The following is a 19,430-nucleotide window of genomic DNA, read 5'->3' as shown; positions in this document are numbered from 1 at the left end:
TGTACAAGAAGTTCAGTGGAAACAAAAAACTCTTGGATGCAGCCAGGAAAGAACAGAAGTATTGCAGATAGACAATCAACTATTTTGGTGAGTACACTAATCTTATGATTTCACTGATGGGCTACTGGGTTGAAAACAATACAGATTTTGGAAGGTTGATAACTATATTGTTGCTATGTTGTTATTTGTACCAGTCTCTGCAGGATATAAAAAGGCCCAGGGGCAGTGGAGGCTTGGAAGACATGTTGACAGAGGGGCTGTTGATCCTGAGCTGCTACAGAGGGTGAATGTGGGGTTGCCTAAAGGCAGGTCTGCTGCACACACACAGACACTGAAGGCAAGTCCCCAAAAGACTGAAGCACTTTAGAAATGCTATACTTTTTGAGCAGTTTAATGTATTTTTTTTTTACAATCTCTTTTGTTGTTTACATAAAAGGTTGTTGAGGCTTTTTTAAAAAGCATTTTTTTATTATGTATGTTACCTGTTAATTGTTTTTTACATTTAAGTCCACAGATGTTATGCTTTGTGGCACTCTGCGCTTTAAAAGATTAATCTCAGTGGTCACTTTTTGAACACCACAATGTATTGAATAAATACAAATACTGTGAACAAACACTTTTTGGCTTTTCATTATTATTTTTTTCTATTCAGCTACACAAACATCATCAACAGCGATTTATTATTTTATTTAGACAAAGAAAATATAACATTCTCCCGCCCTGACTGTACGTCAGGGGGCGGGATCAGTCGGCGGCGGCATGCTGGCCGGACGCGGATTCATTTGCAGCCCGGATGCCGAGACGTGAACGTTTCCTGTAAGCTCCTGCTAACAGAGCAGCTGGGAGGGACTGCTGCGCGACGACTGGGCTGCCTGTAAGTGCTTTGAGACGGGGGAGGGGCCGCGCAGTACCCGCTGCTCGTTTTGGAGAGGTAATAGCGATACGTGCTTTCTCCTCAAAAAGTCGCCAAAATTCACCAATAACAGCAGAAAAAGGAGCTAGATTTGTCGCTGTTTCGAATAAGGTCGCCAAAGGGGTCTGAAAAGTCGCTAAATATTGCGACAAAATCGCTAAGTTGGCAACACTGGACTGTTGAGACATGTTGGGACTAGTCGGGGCTAGTCGGGCTAGGAGGAGCTAGGCTAGGCTAGGTCGAGGTAGGCTAGGCGGAGTTAGGCTAGGCGGGTCCAGACTGCTGGTCTAGTCCTGACATGTTGAAGAGAGGTGTGTATAAGACTAGCTCAGCTGGGAGGTCTTGTTGCACTTTATGTACAGAGCATGTATTCTCTAGGTAAGACCTTTTATTGATATATCTGAATAGAGTTTATGTATGTATAGATCTGAATAGAGATCCTTATTTATATAGGGAAGTCTGCTTGATGTGAGGCTGAAACTAACTACTTGCTATCTTCCAGACATCAAGATGTCGGGTGACAGCTGTGACAAGTCTGACCAGGACAGCAAACTGGTAAGCCCCTGTCTATCTGCCTGCCTGTCTGTCTGTCCGTCTGCCTATCAGTCTGTCTATCTCCCCTATGTCTTACTGTAAAGACATTAACTGAACCAAATTGGGTTTAATTGGTATATTTATATATTCCCCACATGAAGAGTTGTGGGGTCAGACTGATTCCAGTGTGTAATACCAGTGTACATGGTTCCAGTGTGTGTTATACCAGTGTCCATGCTTCCAGTGTGTAATAACAGTGTCCATGCTTCCAGTGTGTAATATCAGTGTCCATGGTTCCAGTGTGTAATAACAGTGTCCATGGTTCCAGTGTGTAATAACAGTGTCCATGGTTCCAGTGTGTATTATACCCAGTGTTTCCCATACATAGACCAATGTGTGGCGCAGCGCCACATAATCAACACTGAGCGCCACAAATTGATTCTGCTTTTCTTTTATTTTTAAGCGATTTTTAAATAGAAATGTCGTTCCGTTCATTCATCTCCGCATAGCACTCTGTCTCCCTGTCATTCTCGTTCACACTGGCACACAGAGACAAGCGTGCATACATGCCAATGGTGCGCGGGTACACCACCACTTATTGGGTAAACCCGCATATCATTCATTCACACGCACTGACAGCGGATTCACCGCTGTCATATCCGATTCGGATATGTAAGGGATAATGTATAGAACGCCGGTCATTATCGGGAAAATAAGTCCGGACAGGGCGAACAGGACACCGCCGCGCAGCGGAGGTGTCTTGCTTCGCCCTGAAGGGGCTTATTTTCGATAATGACCGGCGACGTTCTATACATTATCCCGCTTATTACACGGCTACTTGCCAAAACGAAAAAGTAACTTAAAATGGTGTGTCTTTTTACAATTTATTTGTTACCAGCATTCGTAGTGTTGATCAGCAGAGAAATAGTCTGCCAAAGACGTTGACGTTGCTTAGCAACCGAAGACGCTGGGGTTGACAAGTTACCAGTACTTGCGGAGTGATACCAAAGACGTCATTAGAGGCCACAGAGGCAACCCCCCCCCCCCCCCCCAGTCCATGGATCCAGTGTGTAATACCTTGTTTCCATGGTTCCTAGGTGAGACCCTCAGCTGAGTTCCAGTCTCTCCTCCTATTGGCCGGAGCCTCTAAAGACCTCTTCACCATGAAGGAGGTACCATGAAATGACCATACAATTATTATCTTATTCATTATGCAGGCCTACCATATTAACACTATCAATAGTATATTCCATTATGCAGGCATATTAGACATAGAATATTGATATATATATATTAATGCCAATATTTTAAAAATATTATTTGATAAATCATGAAGGTAATGTATAACCTGGGTCAGTACATTAATACATGTTTTATGTCATAGGTCATGTATTACCTGGGTCAGTACATTAATGCATACACATTATGTCATAGGTCATGTGTTACCTGGGTCAGTACATTAATACCTTTATTATTTCATAGGTCATGTATTACCTGGGTCGGTACATTAATACCTTTATTATGTCATACGTCATGTATTACCTGGGTCGGTACATTAATACCTTTATTATGTCATAGGTCATGTATTACCTGGCTCGGTACATTAATACCTTTATTATGTCATAGGTCATGTATTACCTGGGTCGGTACATTAATACCTTTATTATGTCATAGGTCATGTATTACCTGGGTCGGTACATTAATACCTTTTATTATGTCATAGGTCATGTATTACCTGGGTCGGTACATCAATACCTTTATTATGTCAAAAGTCATGTATTACCTGGGTCGGTACATTAATACCTTTATTATGTCATAGGTCATGTATTACCTGGGTCAGTACATTAATACCTTTATTATGTCATAGGTCATGTATTACCTGGGTCAGTACATCATGCAGAAGGAACTTTTTGACAAGACTGAGCAGCACATTGTCCACTGCTCCCATGATGCACTGGGGAAGGTCCTCGGAGTCCACAGCTTCTCCGTCAAAGAGCCACGGTGTGTGTGTGTGTGTGTGTGTGTGTGTGTGTGTGTGTGTGTGTGTGTGTGTGTGTGTGTGTGTGTGTGTGTGTGTGTGTGTGTGTGTGTGAGAAACAGGAATCTAAACATCAGTTCTGTTTGCGTTTCAGACTTTTGTTTTCTTTAATTACCAAGAATCTTGTTGCAGTTATGAGTAACGGTAAGATCTGCTCCTCCTCCTAACTCCTACATATCATGACTCCTCCTCCTCCTTAATCCTATTTTTCATTACAGCTCCTCCTAACTCCTACATATCATAACTCCTCCTCTTCCTGCCACTCCTCCTTACTCCTACATATCAAAACTCCTCCTCCTCCTAACTCCTACCATCATAACTCCTCCTCCTAACTGACATATCATAACTCCTCCTAACTCCTAAACATCATAACTCCTCCTAACTCCTACGTGTTATAACTACTCCTCCTAACTGACATATCATAACAACTCCTCCTAACTCCTAAACATCATAACTCCTCCTAACTCCTACCCATCATAACTCCTCCTCCTAACTGACATATCATAACTCCTCCTCCTAACTCCTAAACATCATAACTCCTCCTAACTCCTACGTGTTATAACTCCTCCTCCTAACTGACGTATCATAACTCCTCCTAACTCCTAACTCTTACCCATCATAACTCCTCCTCACTGACATATCATAACTCCTCATCCTAACTCCTAAACTTCATAACTCCTAACTCCTACGTGTTATAACTCCTCCTAACTCCTGAACATCATAACTCCTCCTAACTCCTACGTGTTATAACTCCTCCTCCTAACTCCTACATATCATAACTCCTCCTTCTTCTCCTCCCAATGTCCGTCTGTATTTCAGAGTCATCTCAAGAAGTCTCCCAACAATGCACTGTTAAGACAGAGGTAACACACACACACGCACACACACGCTTTTATTTTTATCCAAATTTACAAAGGAGAAAAAGATCCAAACATTTTGGGAAGAAATATTGAAAATCTAACAGGTTCGAAGCTTACATGCCTTTACAAGACCTACATGATAAGTTGATAAGATATTACACCAAACACATGGATAAAAAAAAAACTACGTCTACAGATTTGCAAACTACCTTTGGTGGCTGAAACAGCAAAATTTTGCCAAGTTTTTGGCTTCTTTCTTATGTACCCCCCCCCCAAAGGATATGACCTAAGCTTCCAAAGATGAAAGATATACGTTTGCATTGGTAACCTAGTTGACATATAGGACTCACCAGTGGCTGGTATTTCATTAACTCAGAGTAGTAGCAAGTGTCCATATACGAATCGAAGCAACAGCCCACCTCAATAATGAGTACAGCTTTCAGAGTCTCACTTTTACACTTACAGTGTCTCGAGTGTTGGCTATGATCTTAAAGTAATCATTGTCAGGCACATTAGGATGGAACCAAATTTTTATTTTTCCTAGATATTTTGCAATCAGGTCTCTCTCAAACGCGCGCGCGCACACACACACACACACACACACACACACACACACACACACACACACACACACACACACACACACACACACACACACACACACACACACAATCCTCTGAACGTGGATGCGGTGTATTGTGTGTGTAGGAGGAGTCGGTGTCTCCTGGCTCCACCAGGAGGCGCAGGAGGAGGAGCAGGAGGAGCAGTGAGCCGGGTAAGTCTCTGAAGATATCACATGACACCGGCCGTGTGATTTGATGATGTCATCAAAATGTCTGCCTGCTCTAATCATCAGCCTCCTGTTATCGTTTCATATCGCTATGGATCTATGAATATATGATAATAATAGGTTGGTTATTTGATTTGATTTGTTTAACTAGAGTAATATCACAAGACATTTCACCATGAGCCAACTCGTTGTGTCAATTAAGTTTTGACAATGCTAAAACGCTAATGCTAGCAGGCTAATATGCTAGCCAGCTCCGCTACAAGGCCCTAGGCCGCTCTGAAGAGGGCTGGGATTGGCTGAAGGATGTTAGCTCATCTGCATGACTCCATTAGTATGTTCATCTAGAAGGTTCCAATGTAACAACAGAACTGGTCCTGCCAGGTCCGTCGTGCTCCAAAGAGGAGGAGGAGGAGGAGCAGGAGGACGACCAGGAGGAGGACCAGGAGGGAGGGAGGAAGAGGAGGCGCTCTGATAGTTTCTCTCTGACCTTCGATGACAGCCTGTCCTGGTGTGTAATTGGTGGACTCAGAAATGACACAGACTGCCAGGGCCAATCCGCTGACACAGACAGTACGGTGAGTACGCCCCTGCTGTCTGTCTGTCTGTCTGTCTGTCTGCCTGTGTCTCTCTCTCTCTCTCGCTCTCGCTCTCTCTCTCTCGCTTTGTGTGTCTGTGTGCTTCCGTCTGGAACTGATTTAGTGTGTGTGTGTGTGTGTTTAGGTGAGTGATCACTTCAGTGTGGAGTTTGAAGTAGAGTCTCTGGACTCAGACAACTACAGTGATGAAGAAACGTCTTTATCTGGGGACGACCAGGTACACACACACACACATACACATGCACGTATACACACACACACACACACACACACACACACACACACACACACACTACCGTTCAAAAGTTTGGGGTCACCAGAAAGTTTCCTGTTTAGGAGAAATAGAACAAAACAGAAAAGGAAACTCTAACGAAACCTCACTCTGGGGGAACAAACTATCTTCCTCCCGACCACAAATAAAAGGTTGGTGAGTCACACACACACACACACACACACACACACACACACACACACACACACACACACACACACACACACACACACACACACACACACACACTACCGTTCAAAAGTTTGGGGTCACCAGAAAGTTTCCTGTTTAGGAGAAATAGAACAAAACAGAAAAGGAAACTCTAACGAAACCTCACTCTGGGGGAACAAACTATCTTCCTCCCGACCACAAATAAAAGGTTGGTGAGTCACACACACACACACACACACACACACACACACACACACACACACACACACACACACACACACACACACACACACACTACCGTTCAAAAGTTTGAGGTCACCCAGAAAGTTTCCAGTTTAGAAGAAATAGAACAAAACAGAAAAGGAAACCTCACTCTGGGGAAAAAAACTATCTTCCTCCCGACCACAAATAAAAGGTTGGTGAGTCTGCCGGGTCCTCTAACTACGCTGCTCTAACCTGAACTAATAACATGAAAACAACCATCGCCAACCACCAATGCAGAAATGATAGTCAAAGCAAGAATGTTCCCAAATAGGAAATTGGTGCTTAACAGCAACTTGCAGTATAGGGCTGGGTATTGCCAGGTACCTCACAATTCAAACCCGATTCTTTAGCTCTTGATTTGATTCGATTTTGATTTGATATTGATCCAATTGCTTCGATATCGATTCAATAATACGTGCAGATGACAAAAGTACCTAAATATTATTTAGAATTAACCATTTCAAAATGAATTAACCATTTCATTGTGCTTTAATTAGCAAAAAGGGAATCCACATTGTATAGTATTGGAATACAACATTGTAGTAGTCATAGTATTGTTCCTGAGCTAAACTTGCAGCATAAAAGTAATAATATCATAATACATCATAACATGGATAAATTTAAAAGTGCATGTAAATTTAGGCATACTCTGTTCTAGACTACAATGACTGAGTATGCTCCTTTTTTTTTTTTGGAAATAATCAAAAAAATCTGAATCGAGAACAAATAAATTGCAGTGCATTGATGAATCGATATTCTTAACCAGCCTTATTCCAGTATATATCAATACACTCTACACATAAGATACAAAGTGCCGGCGTGGCACAGCGTGACACAGTTGCGACACAGAGGCGGGATGCGTGCGGGATCATCCACCAGAGATCGGGACAGGTGTGTTTATATCCCCGATGCCACGCCCACAATCAGTCGGCGGAGGGAACAAACAAACGCCTGTGGAGGAGAATCAGGAGCGGAGAAGAGCACAGCTGCGCAAATACAATATCTGCCCCTATAATGACGTAACATCAACGAAAACTCACACTTTTTTGTGCTAACATAATTGCACAAGGGTTTCCTAACTATCAATTTGCATTTTAACACGATTAGCTAAACAATGTAACAATAGAACACAGAAGTGATGGTTGTGTGATGGAAATGGTCCTTTGTACACCTATCTAGATATTCCATTAAAAATCTGCCTTCTCCACCTAGAATAGTCATTCGCCACATTAACAATGTCTAGATTGTCTTTCTGATTAATTTAATGTACTCTTCATGGAAAAAAACTGCTTTTCTTTATAAAAAATAAGAACATTTCTAAGTGACTCCAAATTTTTGAATGGTAGTACATGTATATAAATAATTTCTTCAGGTGTATGAGGTGACCATCATCGAAGCAGAGGAAGACTCTTCTGATGAAGATCCTGAGATTACAAAGGATGTGAGTACCCACCTTCCTCCTCTTCATCATCGTCATCAGCTGACCTCCACCAGCAGTTCCTGAATGTGTGTGTGTGTTGTTTGTGTCTGTGTGTGTGTGTGTAGGACTACTGGAGATGCTCTAAGTGTGAGGAGTTGAACCCCCCGTTGCCTAGGAACTGTAACCGCTGCTGGGAGCTGCGTCAGGATTGGCTCCCTGAGCTGTCTGTCAGCAGAGCAAACTCTGCCTCCCCTGATCACAAAGTCATGCCCACCAAACCCTCTGTGGACCAATCAGTTGCCGACCAACACTCCTCTCCAGGTAACACAACCCCCCTGTCCAAGTAACACACACATACCTGTCCAGGTAACTCACACACCTGTCCAGGTTACACACACACACACACCTGTCCAGGTTACACACACACACACACCTGTCCAGGTTACACACAGACACCTGTCCAGGTAACAAAACACAAAACACCTGTCCAGGTAACACAACCAGGTAGGACTAACCCCTGTCCAGCTAACGCAACCAGGTAGGACTAACCCCTGTCCAGCTAACGCAACCAGGTAGGACTAACCCCTGTCCAGCTAACTCAACCAGGTAGGACTAACCCCTGTCCAGCTAACGCAACCAGGTAGGACTAACCCCTGTCCAGCTAACGCAACCAGGTAGGACTAACCCCTGTCCAGGTAACGCAACCAGGTAGGACTAACCCCTGTCCAGCTAACGCAACCAGGTAGGACTAACCCCTGTCCAGCTAACGCAACCAGGTAGGACTAACCCCTGTCCAGCTAACGCAACCAGGTAGGACTAACCCCTGTCCAGCTAACACAACCAGGTAGGACTAACCCCTGTCCAGCTAACGCAACCAGGTAGGACTAACCCCTGTCCAGGTAACGCAACCAGGTAGGACTAACCCCTGTCCAGCTAACGCAACCAGGTAGGACTAACCCCTGTCCAGGTAACGCAACCAGGTAGGACTAACCCCTGCCTCTCGTCCTCAGGACCAGAGGACGATGTGGACGTTCCCGACGGAAAGCGAAGCCACTCCCCCCGGGGCCCCTCCTCCCCCCGGCCCCCGCCCTCTTCGGACCTCCTGGGCTCTAGCCCCTCCCCCCCGCCCTGCGACCCTGCCCCCCCACCTGACTCCAAGAGGACGGTCTCCATGGAGACGCGGCTGCCGGAGGCGTGTGTGGAGCCGTGTCTGATCTGCCAGACGAGACCCAAGAACGGCTGCATCGTCCACGGCCGCACCGGGCACCTCATGGCCTGCTACCCCTGCGCCCGCAAGCTGAAGAGGAGGAACAAGCTGTGTCCGGTCTGCAGGGAGCCCATCCAGAGTGTAGTCCTGACCTACCTGAGCTAGAACAGAGCATAGTCCTGACCCACCTGAGTCGGACCTAACCCTGACCCCCTAACCATCTGGTCTAGACCTACCGTAGACCCCTCCCCCTCCAGGGTCTAGTTCTGACCTACCGTAGACCCCTCCCCCTCCAGGGTCTAGTTCTACCAAGAGATCCCTCCCCCTAACCTTACTCACCTAGTAACCCAGAAGGATTTAAAGACTAGGTACTGGTCAGAAGGCGAGGGGGCTACTGAACTGATCACAAAGACATATTTCGTTTATTGAAACTGTTCAGTATAAAGTTTAATAGAGTGATCAGAAAAATGTTTATCTTATAGTCATTGAATAAAGTTTATTTGAAGGTCCTATCAAACCACCGGCGGAGAGTGTGATTAGGTGGTACAAACCCATTGGCCTTAGTGACAACACAAGTGGGCGTATCAACCTAGGCGAATGATGGACAGACACACTGTGTGTGTCTGCGTCTGTGTGTGTGTCCGAGGGCTGAAGAACAAAGACCCCCTGTCGGAGGAATGGTAATGACTGTGTATGACTTGCTGTGAATACAAAGGACTGGAGTCCTAGTTTTAAGTTCTTACTGTGTACTACAAACTGTAGTACACTTTGCAGTACACCCTGTATGTAGTAGTGTAAAGTGAACAGTATGTAGTGCAGTGTACGTACACTACAAGCTACATACTGTTCGACACTCTGTACTACATACTGCTGTAGCGAGTAAGAACTTCAGTTAATCAGCCTCTACATCTTAACACAATAAATGTAGACAACAGAATCCTTTATTACAGACATGTTCTAAATGTTTCACAAAGTCAGAGGTAACATGTTTAGAGCATTGATATGGAAAGTTCAATAGAAACTTAAAAGTGGTTTTAGAGGGTTCCAGTAGAACCATAAAGGGTTCTAGAGGTCAAGTAGAACATTAAAGGGTTCTAGAGGTCCAGTAGAACATTAAAGACTTCTAGAGGTCCAGTAGAATATTAAAGGCTTCTAGAGGTCCAGTAGATCATTAAAGGTTGCTATAGGTCCAGATGCAGCAGTGTGAGCAGCAGAATGCAGAAGAGGGTGGGGGAGATTGTGGCTCCTCCTCCCTGTTGGTGGGAGTGGGCACATAAGGGCAAGATCATGGCGGGGGCGGTGCTTGATGGCTTCATCAGGAAGTCGTGGTTCAGGGCTGAGAAGCCGTTCTGATTGGACGGGATGGAGAGCATCTCCTGGGCAACCTGGTAACCAGGAAATGATACCTGCCAATCAAACAGAAGAGAATAGATCCATGGTTTCTATGGTTACTTGGAGTGATATTAAGGTTGCTTCCATAGTTACTGCATGTGTACCATGAAAGTGTAGTTGCCCGGTAATAGCAGGCGGTAGTATTCTCCGTTATGATCGGTTGTGAAGGGACAGCGATTCAGCCGGTCAGACACCACCACCAGCGCCCCCTGGAGAGGACCAGAGGAACCTAACACACGACCTTTTACCCCTGCACACACACACATACACACACACACACACACACACACAGAGTTCAGTCATCTGACAATGCACTCGACATGAAGTACAACCAAGACTCTCTAAACCCATGTAACCGGCAGTGAATGGCAGAGGTGTTGCTAGGTACCCAACATTTTGTACCCGTGCTAGGTTACCGTAACGTACCTAGGTGTAGGAGCGTTGCTAGGTAACCGTAACGTTGTACCTAGGTGTAGGAGGCGTTGCTAGGTAACCGTAACGTTGTACCTAGGTGTAGGAGGCGTTGCTCGGTAACTAGCGTTGTGCCTAGGTGTAGGAGGTGTTGCTAGGTTACCGTAGGGTTGTACCTAGGTGTATGAGCCGTTGCTAGTTAACCATAGCATAGTACCCAGGTGTAGGAGGCGTTGCTAGGTAACCATAGCGTTGTTCCTAGGTGTAGGAGGCATTGCTAGGTAACTAGCGTTGTACCTAGGTGTATGAGGCGTTGATAGGTAACCGTAGCGTGGTACCTAGGTGTAGGAGGCGTTGCTAGGTAACCGTAGCATTGTACCTAGGTGTAGGCGGCGTTGCTAGGTAACCGTAGCGTTTTACCCAGGTGTATGAGGTGATGCTAGGTACCTAGGTGTATCTGTTGTATGAAGGCGATGAGAGGTGGTCTGTTGGCAGTCCAGAAGTCTTGGAGTTGATCTTCTGCAGGAAATTTACAACAAGAAACTTCCAAGGTGATGTCCAGACACTGAGCGCGGAGATAACTGTAGTCCTGGAGGCCTCCTGCAGCAACAACGATAGTTACTGAACAGATCTAACCTAAACCTTACCAGAACTAACCCTAACCACTTTCCAGAACTAACCTGAACCCTAACCCTAACCAGAACTAACCCTAACCACTTTCCAGATCTAACCTGAACCCTAACCCTAACCAGAACTAACCCTAACCACTGTCCAGAACTAACCTTAACCCCAAGCAACCATAGCCCTAACCTACCAGAGCTAAGCAGAACCATTAAAAACCTTAAGTAAACCAATCGGTTAGTAAGTTAAGGTTAGGATAAGGAGGTGCAGGAAAGTAGTTGCAAGTTCAGGGTTAGGTAGGTTATGGTTAGGATTAGTAGGTTAAAGGCATAATACCCACTAGAACACTTTTATTTACCATTCAGGCTTTATCAGGCTTCTCGCGACCTACTCCATTGTGCTTTGTTCAACGTTACATTACTCTTTCACTGGTTATAGTTAGTTAGTGTAAGTAAGTTAATGTTATGGTTAGATGGTTAGGGTTAGTAGATGAAGGTTAGAAGGTGGAGGTTACCCTTTACCTGACAATGGATACCACTCGTAACCGTTAGTGATGCCATCTGCAAACTTGTTGCTGTGATCACAACTGTTTCCATGGTGCATGGAGGTGTGGCTGCTGGCGTAGACCTTTGCCAGGTGGACGAAAACATCATTATCAGGTGTGACGCTAGCCCCGCCGACAAGCTCCCTACCTGGAAGAGTGAAAGACGGTTATGTTGCTAGGTAACAGAAGTGGTAGGGTTGTGTATCGTTGCTAGGTAACAGTAGTGTTGGAGTTGTTTATTGTTTCTAGGTGACAGTAGTGTTGTTAAGGTTGGAAAACGTTGCTAGGTAACAGTAGTGTTGTTAGGGTTGTGTATCGTTCCTAGGTAACAGTAGTGTTAGGGTTGTGTATCGTTCCTAGGTAACAGTAGTGTTAGGGTTGTGTATCGTTCCTAGGTAACAGTAGTGTTAGGGTTGTGTATCGTTCCTAGGTAACAGTAGTGTTAGGGTTGTGTGTTGTTGCTAAGTGACAGTAGTGTTGTTAGGGTTGTGAAGCATTGCTAGGTAACAATATTGTTGTTATGGTTGTATAGCGCTGCTATATAGTTGTACTGTTAGGGTTGAGTGCTAGTTATTGAGTAAAAGTGTGGTTACCTTGGTTACTGTCATAGGGATAGCTGGCGACTAGCGCTCCACCGTGCAGGTTAGCAGACAACACGAACGTCTCAGAATGCAACCAACTCATCACCGCCTCCACCTACACACACACACACACACACACACGGACACATCCACACACACACATTCACACACATTGACACACACACACACAAACACACACACAGGCACACATGCACACGCATAGACACGCACACACACACACACACACATGGACACGGACACTTGAGTTCTAGTTAGGGTAAGAATGAGTACTAGTTAGGATAAGAATGAGTACTAGTTAGGGTAAGAATGAGTACTAGTTAGGGTTAGAATGAGTAATAGTTATGGTAAGAATGAGTTCTAGTTAGGGTAAGAATGAGTACTAGTTAGGGTAAGAATGAGTACTAGTTAGGGTAAGAATGAGTAATAGTTAGGATAAGAATGAGTTCTAGTTAGGGTAAGAATGAGTACCAGTTAGGGTAAGAATGAGTGTACCTCTGGTTCTCTCTGCTGGTTTGGTTGCCGTGAGTGATCGGAGAAAACGTCAGGAAAGTTTCTGTTGAGATCGACGCCGTTGTGGTTGTACCTGCCATGAAACTTAATTTAACTCTTTATATGTTAGAGGTTGTATCAGCGATGTTGGGTGACGACACTTCTGTTGGTATTTAAAGCGAGATCCCAATCAAACAGAGCCAGCCCGCCCCTCCCTTCCGTGTTTCGTGCATCCAGTAAAAACTCATGAACGCAGCGCAAAACCCCACAACACCAACCCCTTGGCGGTGATGGTTAAAATACCATTTATTTTGGTTTTGAGTGGTTGGTATTACCATTTTTTTGTGTGCGATCTCGAAGCATAGGGTGCTTACAGAGACGCGTTTTATTGACGGCCTGCTTATGGGGCGGGCAGTTAGCTGATCGTGAGGAAAGATCAGATGAATGTGATCATTTATGTTTCGGCCTAGAATCGCTGATACAACCTTTAAGCTTTATTTACAAATTAAACAGTTCATACTCACTCGCACATGATCGTTTGTGTGTGTGTGTGTGTGTGTGTGTGTGTGTGTGTGTGTGTGTGTATTACCTCCCCTGGTTGTATAAGCAGTGTTTGTATGTGTGTGTGTGTGTGTGTGTGTGTTACCTCCCCTGGTTATATAAGCAGTGTGTGTGTGTGTGTGTGTGTTTGACTTCCCCTTGTTGTATAAGCTGTGTGTGTGTGTGTGTGTGTTTGATACCTCCCCTGGTTGTGTAAGCTGTGTGTGTGTATGTGTGTGTGTGTTTTACCTCCCCTGGTTGTGTAAGCAGTATGTGTCTGCGTCGTCAAAGCCATCAGGATTCATTGACGGCAGGAAGTGAATTCTGGTGCTGCTTAGCAACCGCTTGACGGATGAACTGTTGCTATGGTAACCTTCCACCAGGAAGTCAATTAACTGAAGCAGCAATTCCCTTCCCACCACCTGATCACACGCAAGCACAAGCACACACATAGTGATACACACACAAAAATAACCATACACTTACACACACATATACAAACACGCAGGTAATGGTGGTATTGTTTGTGTTGTGTTACCGTACCGTTGCTGTGAGTTGAATGTTAATGTTTGTATTTGTGGTCGAGGAGAGAAAAAAGAAGATGATAGAAAAGATGAAAACGTGAAAGTAGAGATGAATAGGGAGATGGGTAGAGAGATGAATAGAGAGATAACCATTACCCTAACAGAAGAGATGATAGCTAACCCTAACAGAATAGATGATGGCTAACCACGACATAAAGTATAACGCTTAGGAAAGCCATACAATGATAGTAAGTAGCGCTGAGCGTTTTTCCGACCTTTTATTTGTCAGTCAGTCCTCTTTCTTTGTGTGAGAAAATTAAATACCTACGTCATGTCATATCCGATGCCTGGACGGATGACAAAGACCTCTACCGACAGCGCTGTAAAAGTTTTGCTCAAGCTAAAATGCTTACAAGGAAGTTTTCTATGTGCTCTGACTCTGTGAAGTGCTCCCTGTTTAGAACCTACACCACACCGTTACATACTGCTCAATTGTGGTCTAACTATAAGAAAAAGAGTATGCATAGGCTCAAGGTAGCATACAATGATGCAATGACGTTGCTGCTTCGTGTCCCAAGGTGGCATAGTGCCAGTCAATTGTCTTAAGACGATGTTTAGCTTTATGTGTCGCCTGGACAAGTCAGAGGCCCACATAATTGAAACCGTAGTCAGCCCTCTGTAAAGCTTCTATAGATTCACCTCTAGGTTAATATATCCTATAGGGCCAGGCTAGTATGCAAGTTTTATGTTGTCATTATTTATACTATTTATACTGTATGATGTATTATATGGACACTCCAACAGACACATCCCAACAGAAGAGATGACAGTTAACCTTGACAGAAGAGGTGATAGCTGTGTGTGTCCTACCTCATTTCCGTGCATGTTGGCTACATAGTTGAACTCTGGGATACCAAGGGTGTGCTGCCTGGGATTCAAACCAACAACCATTACCCACAACTCCTGACCTAGAGAGACAGACAGACAGACGGAAGGACTTCAATCATTAACATTTATCAATACTAGGTCTTCCCTCATGCCAGGCTTGAGAAGATGTGTTCCAGCAGGTCTGGTCATGTTGACGTTCACCTCGTCTCATCACACCCTGGATTATGTTAACATTCTTCATGCAGAAATTCACTTTGTTTGCTTCATATTAGTTTAGTTGCTGGAGGCGGGGTCTGTCAGGGCGTAGTTGGCGAACACAAACTCGGCAAGCACAAGTAAACTGTAATCAAGTGTCTGTAAAGGTTTCAAATCCACACTGTAAAGACCACTGACCACAGGCCACTGTAGAGACACACACATATTAAATCCCCTTCTGAAGCTTCATCCACCTTTGCAAATGAGTTTTCCTCCGTAATGGAACCCAGTAGGTCTGCTGGACCAGAGGTTCTGCTGTAACACATTAGGACTGCTGGACCAGAGGTCCAGCATATGGGGTCCACTAGGTCCACTAGACCCCATAGCTCTTGACCTAGTTAATTAACTGCCAGGTGGTGACCAGATTAACTGTGTGTGTGTGTGTCTGTGGGAGAGAGATTAAATGAGTGTTTAGCTACACAGAGGTTACCATGGCATCAAATAGTTCAAAGCAATAAGTCAACTATTACGGAGTCTCTGTCTCTCTCTGTGTCTCTCTCTCCCTCTCTCTGTCTCTCTCTCTCTCTCGCTCTCTTCCTCTCCCTCTCTCTCTCTCTCGCTCTCTCTCTCTCAAAATTCAATTAAATTAAAAATATTAAATGTCAAATACAAAATATATATACGTATTAAAATATTACAATATAATATTAGAATCTCTTTCTCTCCTTAGGGTTGGGGTTCGAGAGTTGGGGTTTGAGAGTTAGGGTTCGAGAGCTAGGGTTAGATTGTTAGGGTTAGAGAGTTCGGGATCGAGAGGTAGGGTTAGATTGTTAGGGTTAGAGAGTTTGGGATCGAGAGCTAGGGTTAGATTGTTAGGGTTAGAGAGTTTGGGATCGAGAGCTAGGGTTGGAGTGTTAGGGTTAGAGAGTTAGGGTTAGAGTTACCTCTCACAGACCGCCCTATGCTGTGCAGGTGTGTGATCTCAGGTGAGGTTGTGTTGATGTGCAGAAGATATTCCTTCATCGCCGTGTTGTCATGGTAACGGAAGTCCAACGCAGCGGCCCGGGTGATAAAGAGGAGGATGACGAACGGGAGAAACATGCCTTCACAAGGCAACCCAAAACAATCAATATTCTAGTAGAACTAAGTAGTAGTACTAGTACTAAGTAGTAGTACTACTACTAGTAATCGTACAAAGTACTAGTAGTAGTAGTAGAAGTAGTACTAAGTAGTGGTAGGAGTAGTTATGGTAGTAGTACTTAGTGGTAGTACGAGTACTAAGTAAGTAGTAGTACTGGTAGTTAGTAGTAGTAGTACTGTTACTAGGTAGTAGTAGTACCTATTAAGTAGAAGTAAGACTAGTACTACTACTTAGTACTAGTACTAGGAAGTAGTACTAGTAGTAGTACTAGGAGTACTAGTACTAGTTCTAAGTAGTAGTAGTACTAGTACTTAGTACTAGTACTACTACTACTTAGAACTAGTGCCACTGCTACAACTACTAGCACTAAGTAGTAGTTTCAAACACTGTCATGTTATATACTGCCCTTGAATGTGAACTATTTCTTGAATAATGTTGAACGGTTAACAAGAGGCGCTGCTAGTGACCACTCACCCCGCTGGCATCGGAGCTCGGTTGGTGAGTCCTCCCCGGGTAAATTCGGGTTAGTTTTGATTGAAAACATGCACCCTTCGTTCGAGTCAAGTCCCAACAAACCCACCCCTCTCTCTGTCTCTCTGTCTCTTGCTCTCTCTGTCTCTGGCTCTCTGGCTCTCTCTCTCTCTCTCTCTCTCTCTCCCTCTCTCTCTCTCTTCCTATCTCTCTCTCTCTCTCTCTCTCTCTCTTCCTATCTTTCCATCTGTCTTCGGTCTTTTCAGTCGCGGTTTATTTTACACTGCGCCTTTATTAGTTGAAAAACGGTAATACATTTTTGATCTTGTACTGTTTTATTATCTATATAATGCAATACAATATATAGACATATTAAATGTAACTTGTATAAACATGAAATGTAAACGAAGTCGTTTTCTATTACTGTAGCAGTCTATATAAGACCAAATTCAGCCCACCTACTAGCGTGATTACGGTACCAGGGTTACAGTATCGGGTTGTTGAGTTCTATGTTCGTCTCTTTCTGCCACCACCCTTCACACAGATACTTTGTTTTGTCTATATTTTGTGTATGGGCCTATAGTTTTGTTTTGCATATGTTAGTATTTTGTATTTGCACCGATGATTGTATTTATATATGTGTATTGTATATATTTATGTTATTTGTTGTGTATTGTAGGGTGAGGGTTATTTGTATTATATATATATATATATATATATATATATATATATATATATATATATATATATATATACATTATTTTTCTATTGTATATATTTGTGTGTTGTACATATTTGTGTATTTGGTATATATTTGTGTGTTGTAGAGATGTGTATTTTGCATTTAAATAATGAAGAAGGATCAGGAGGATCAACTTTAATGTTTTTCACAAAAAAAAAACTGACAGGAAGCAGAGTCTTCAATGTCCTTCACAGGAAGTCACATGGCAGGAAGCAGAAAAGCTTTTCCTGACCTCAACAGGAAGACACATCACAGATCACTCCACCGCCATATTATATTGTTGAATCATGGAATGAGCAAAAGCTAAACTTTTTACGTCATCTCAACATTTAAACCCCTTTTCTCTCTGAGAATAGGACTTGTATGAACCAGACAATTTGCTCTATGAACAAAGACACACGCACACACACAGCCACACACACACACACACACACGCATGCACATGCACAATGGACAAATGGAACGAAAAAGCAGGAATGGTGACCAACCCTAACCCCTAACCCTTACCCCAACCCCTAACCCATACCCCAACTCCTAACCCTCACCCTAACCCCAACCCTAACCCCTAACCCTTACCCCAACACTAACCCCTAAACCTAACCCCTAACCCTCAGCCTAACCCCAACCTGAACCCCTAACCCCAACCCTAACCCCTAAACCTAACCGCAACCCCTAACCCTAACCAACGAAAGCTAAACAACAAATAAAAACCTAACCCTAACTATTGGTTCTTTGGGTTCTATGGTCATCGGTTCTATGGTCATTGGTTCTATTGGTTCTATGGTTGTCGGCTTTATTGGTTCTTTGGGTTCTATGTTCATTGGTTCTATTGGTTATTTGGGTTCTATGGTCATCAGTTATATTTGTTCTTTGGGTTCTATGGTCATCGTTTTTATTGGTTCTTTGGGCTCTATGGTTTATAGAACCCATCTAAGATTGATTCAGTTCAGTTTTCCATTAAAACCTGTTAGGACCTGAGAGGGAAAGTAAAACTCACTGTGATAAGGGAATCATTCTCTACAGTTCAAGTAGGAAAAATAATAATAACTATTTTATATTATTATGATTCTCACTGTGTGAGAATACAGCTTACATACTTTAGTACACGTCAACATTGTCTAGTTTATAGAGTGTAACCGGGCTGTGAGTCGTCATCACAGCCGTCTCAGATGAACACAACTTCTAGCTCCTTGATTCACTGGTTTTATGTGGACTTGAGTCTTGATGACCACGATATAACCTTGTCTCCCCTGTTTGGGAGTGTGTTTCCATCATCATCAAAAGTACATCACAATTTTCTTTAGTTGCAGGCAGTAAATATATTTACATAAAGTATTTTAAATTAGTGTCTATTTACATCACAATGGTTCATATCCTTATGATATAGTTCATTGAAGACTTACTCATAGTCGGTAGGCCCAGTCACATGAATAGTTCAAGAGACAGTCAGACACACATTTACCTTTCCAGCATCAGCATGGTAACCACATGTCATACAGGGTTGAACAGTAACTCCAAGGTCTGAACTTATTAGGGTAGGTTGGTCACCCCGATTGAGCCAGCTTATTGGCTGAATATAGAGGACTGAGGACACGCTAAGATATCCAGTTCTATGATAGTGTAGTGTTCTATAGGGCTAGATATCCATGCCTATGGTACTGTAGTGTTCTAGAGGGTAAGATATGCAGTCCTATGGTACTGTAGTGCTCTAGTGTTAGATATCCAGTCCTATGATAGTCTAGAGGGCTAGATATCCAGTCCTATGGTAGTGTAGTGTTCTAGAGGGTTAGATATCCAGTCCTATGG

At 43.7% G+C, this 19,430-nt stretch overlaps 2 protein-coding genes across 4 annotated transcripts; one reads left to right on the top strand and one right to left on the bottom strand.

The window, feature by feature from the left end:
* Positions 1 to 795: 795 nt before the first annotated feature.
* On the top strand, positions 796 to 9,862 carry mdm2 (MDM2 proto-oncogene). Of its 3 annotated transcripts, none has more exons than XM_079735309.1 (12): positions 796 to 874; positions 1,416 to 1,468; positions 2,545 to 2,619; positions 3,315 to 3,448; positions 3,580 to 3,629; positions 4,305 to 4,348; positions 5,054 to 5,120; positions 5,517 to 5,710; positions 5,856 to 5,948; positions 7,810 to 7,878; positions 7,983 to 8,178; positions 8,868 to 9,862. In XM_079735309.1, exons 2-12 carry the CDS (start codon positions 1,424 to 1,426, stop codon positions 9,227 to 9,229), a joined length of 1,329 nt encoding a protein of 442 aa, XP_079591435.1. In that variant the 5' UTR covers positions 796 to 874; positions 1,416 to 1,423; the 3' UTR covers positions 9,230 to 9,862. The 3 variants fall into 3 exon arrangements, with proteins under 3 accessions (XP_079591435.1, XP_079591436.1, XP_079591434.1); XM_079735310.1 differs by having other exon boundaries at positions 796 to 931; XM_079735308.1 differs by lacking the exon at positions 796 to 874 and adding an exon at positions 940 to 1,291.
* Positions 9,863 to 9,989: 127 nt separating this feature from the next.
* Positions 9,990 to 17,056, bottom strand: cpm (carboxypeptidase M). Its single transcript, XM_079735307.1, has 10 exons — positions 16,886 to 17,056; positions 16,215 to 16,373; positions 15,058 to 15,155; positions 13,913 to 14,085; positions 13,127 to 13,217; positions 12,626 to 12,728; positions 12,010 to 12,180; positions 11,315 to 11,467; positions 10,561 to 10,706; positions 9,990 to 10,470 (listed from the first exon to the last, which is right to left on the bottom strand). Exons 1-10 carry the CDS (start codon positions 16,953 to 16,955, stop codon positions 10,246 to 10,248), a joined length of 1,389 nt encoding a protein of 462 aa, XP_079591433.1. The 5' UTR covers positions 16,956 to 17,056; the 3' UTR covers positions 9,990 to 10,245.
* Between the last annotated feature and the right edge of the window lie 2,374 nt (positions 17,057 to 19,430).

This window comes from Pollachius pollachius (genome assembly GCF_949987615.1).
Source record: "Pollachius pollachius genome assembly, chromosome: 4".
Classification (NCBI taxonomy): Eukaryota; Metazoa; Chordata; class Actinopteri; order Gadiformes; family Gadidae; genus Pollachius; species Pollachius pollachius.
The sequence above is the reverse complement of the archived record's forward strand: the minus strand, read 5'-3'. Positions and strand labels throughout refer to the sequence as shown.

Bases quoted from the DNA above. Each gene is read 5' to 3' on its own strand.
- mdm2 (XM_079735308.1), top strand. The intron at 5,711-5,855 runs GTGAGTACGCCC...GTGTGTGTTTAG, and splicing joins CCGCTGACACAGACAGTACG to GTGAGTGATCACTTCAGTGT. The intron at 7,879-7,982 runs GTGAGTACCCAC...GTGTGTGTGTAG, and splicing joins ATCCTGAGATTACAAAGGAT to GACTACTGGAGATGCTCTAA.
- cpm (XM_079735307.1), bottom strand. From the start codon at position 16,955: ATGTTTTCAATCAAAACTAACCCGAATTTACCCGGGGAGGACTCACCA. The intron at 15,156-16,214 runs GTAACTCTAACC...CTGTCTCTCTAG, and splicing joins CATAGGGCGGTCTGTGAGAG to GTCAGGAGTTGTGGGTAATG. The intron at 14,086-15,057 runs GTAGGACACACA...GCGTGTGATCAG, and splicing joins CCAACATGCACGGAAATGAG to GTGGTGGGAAGGGAATTGCT.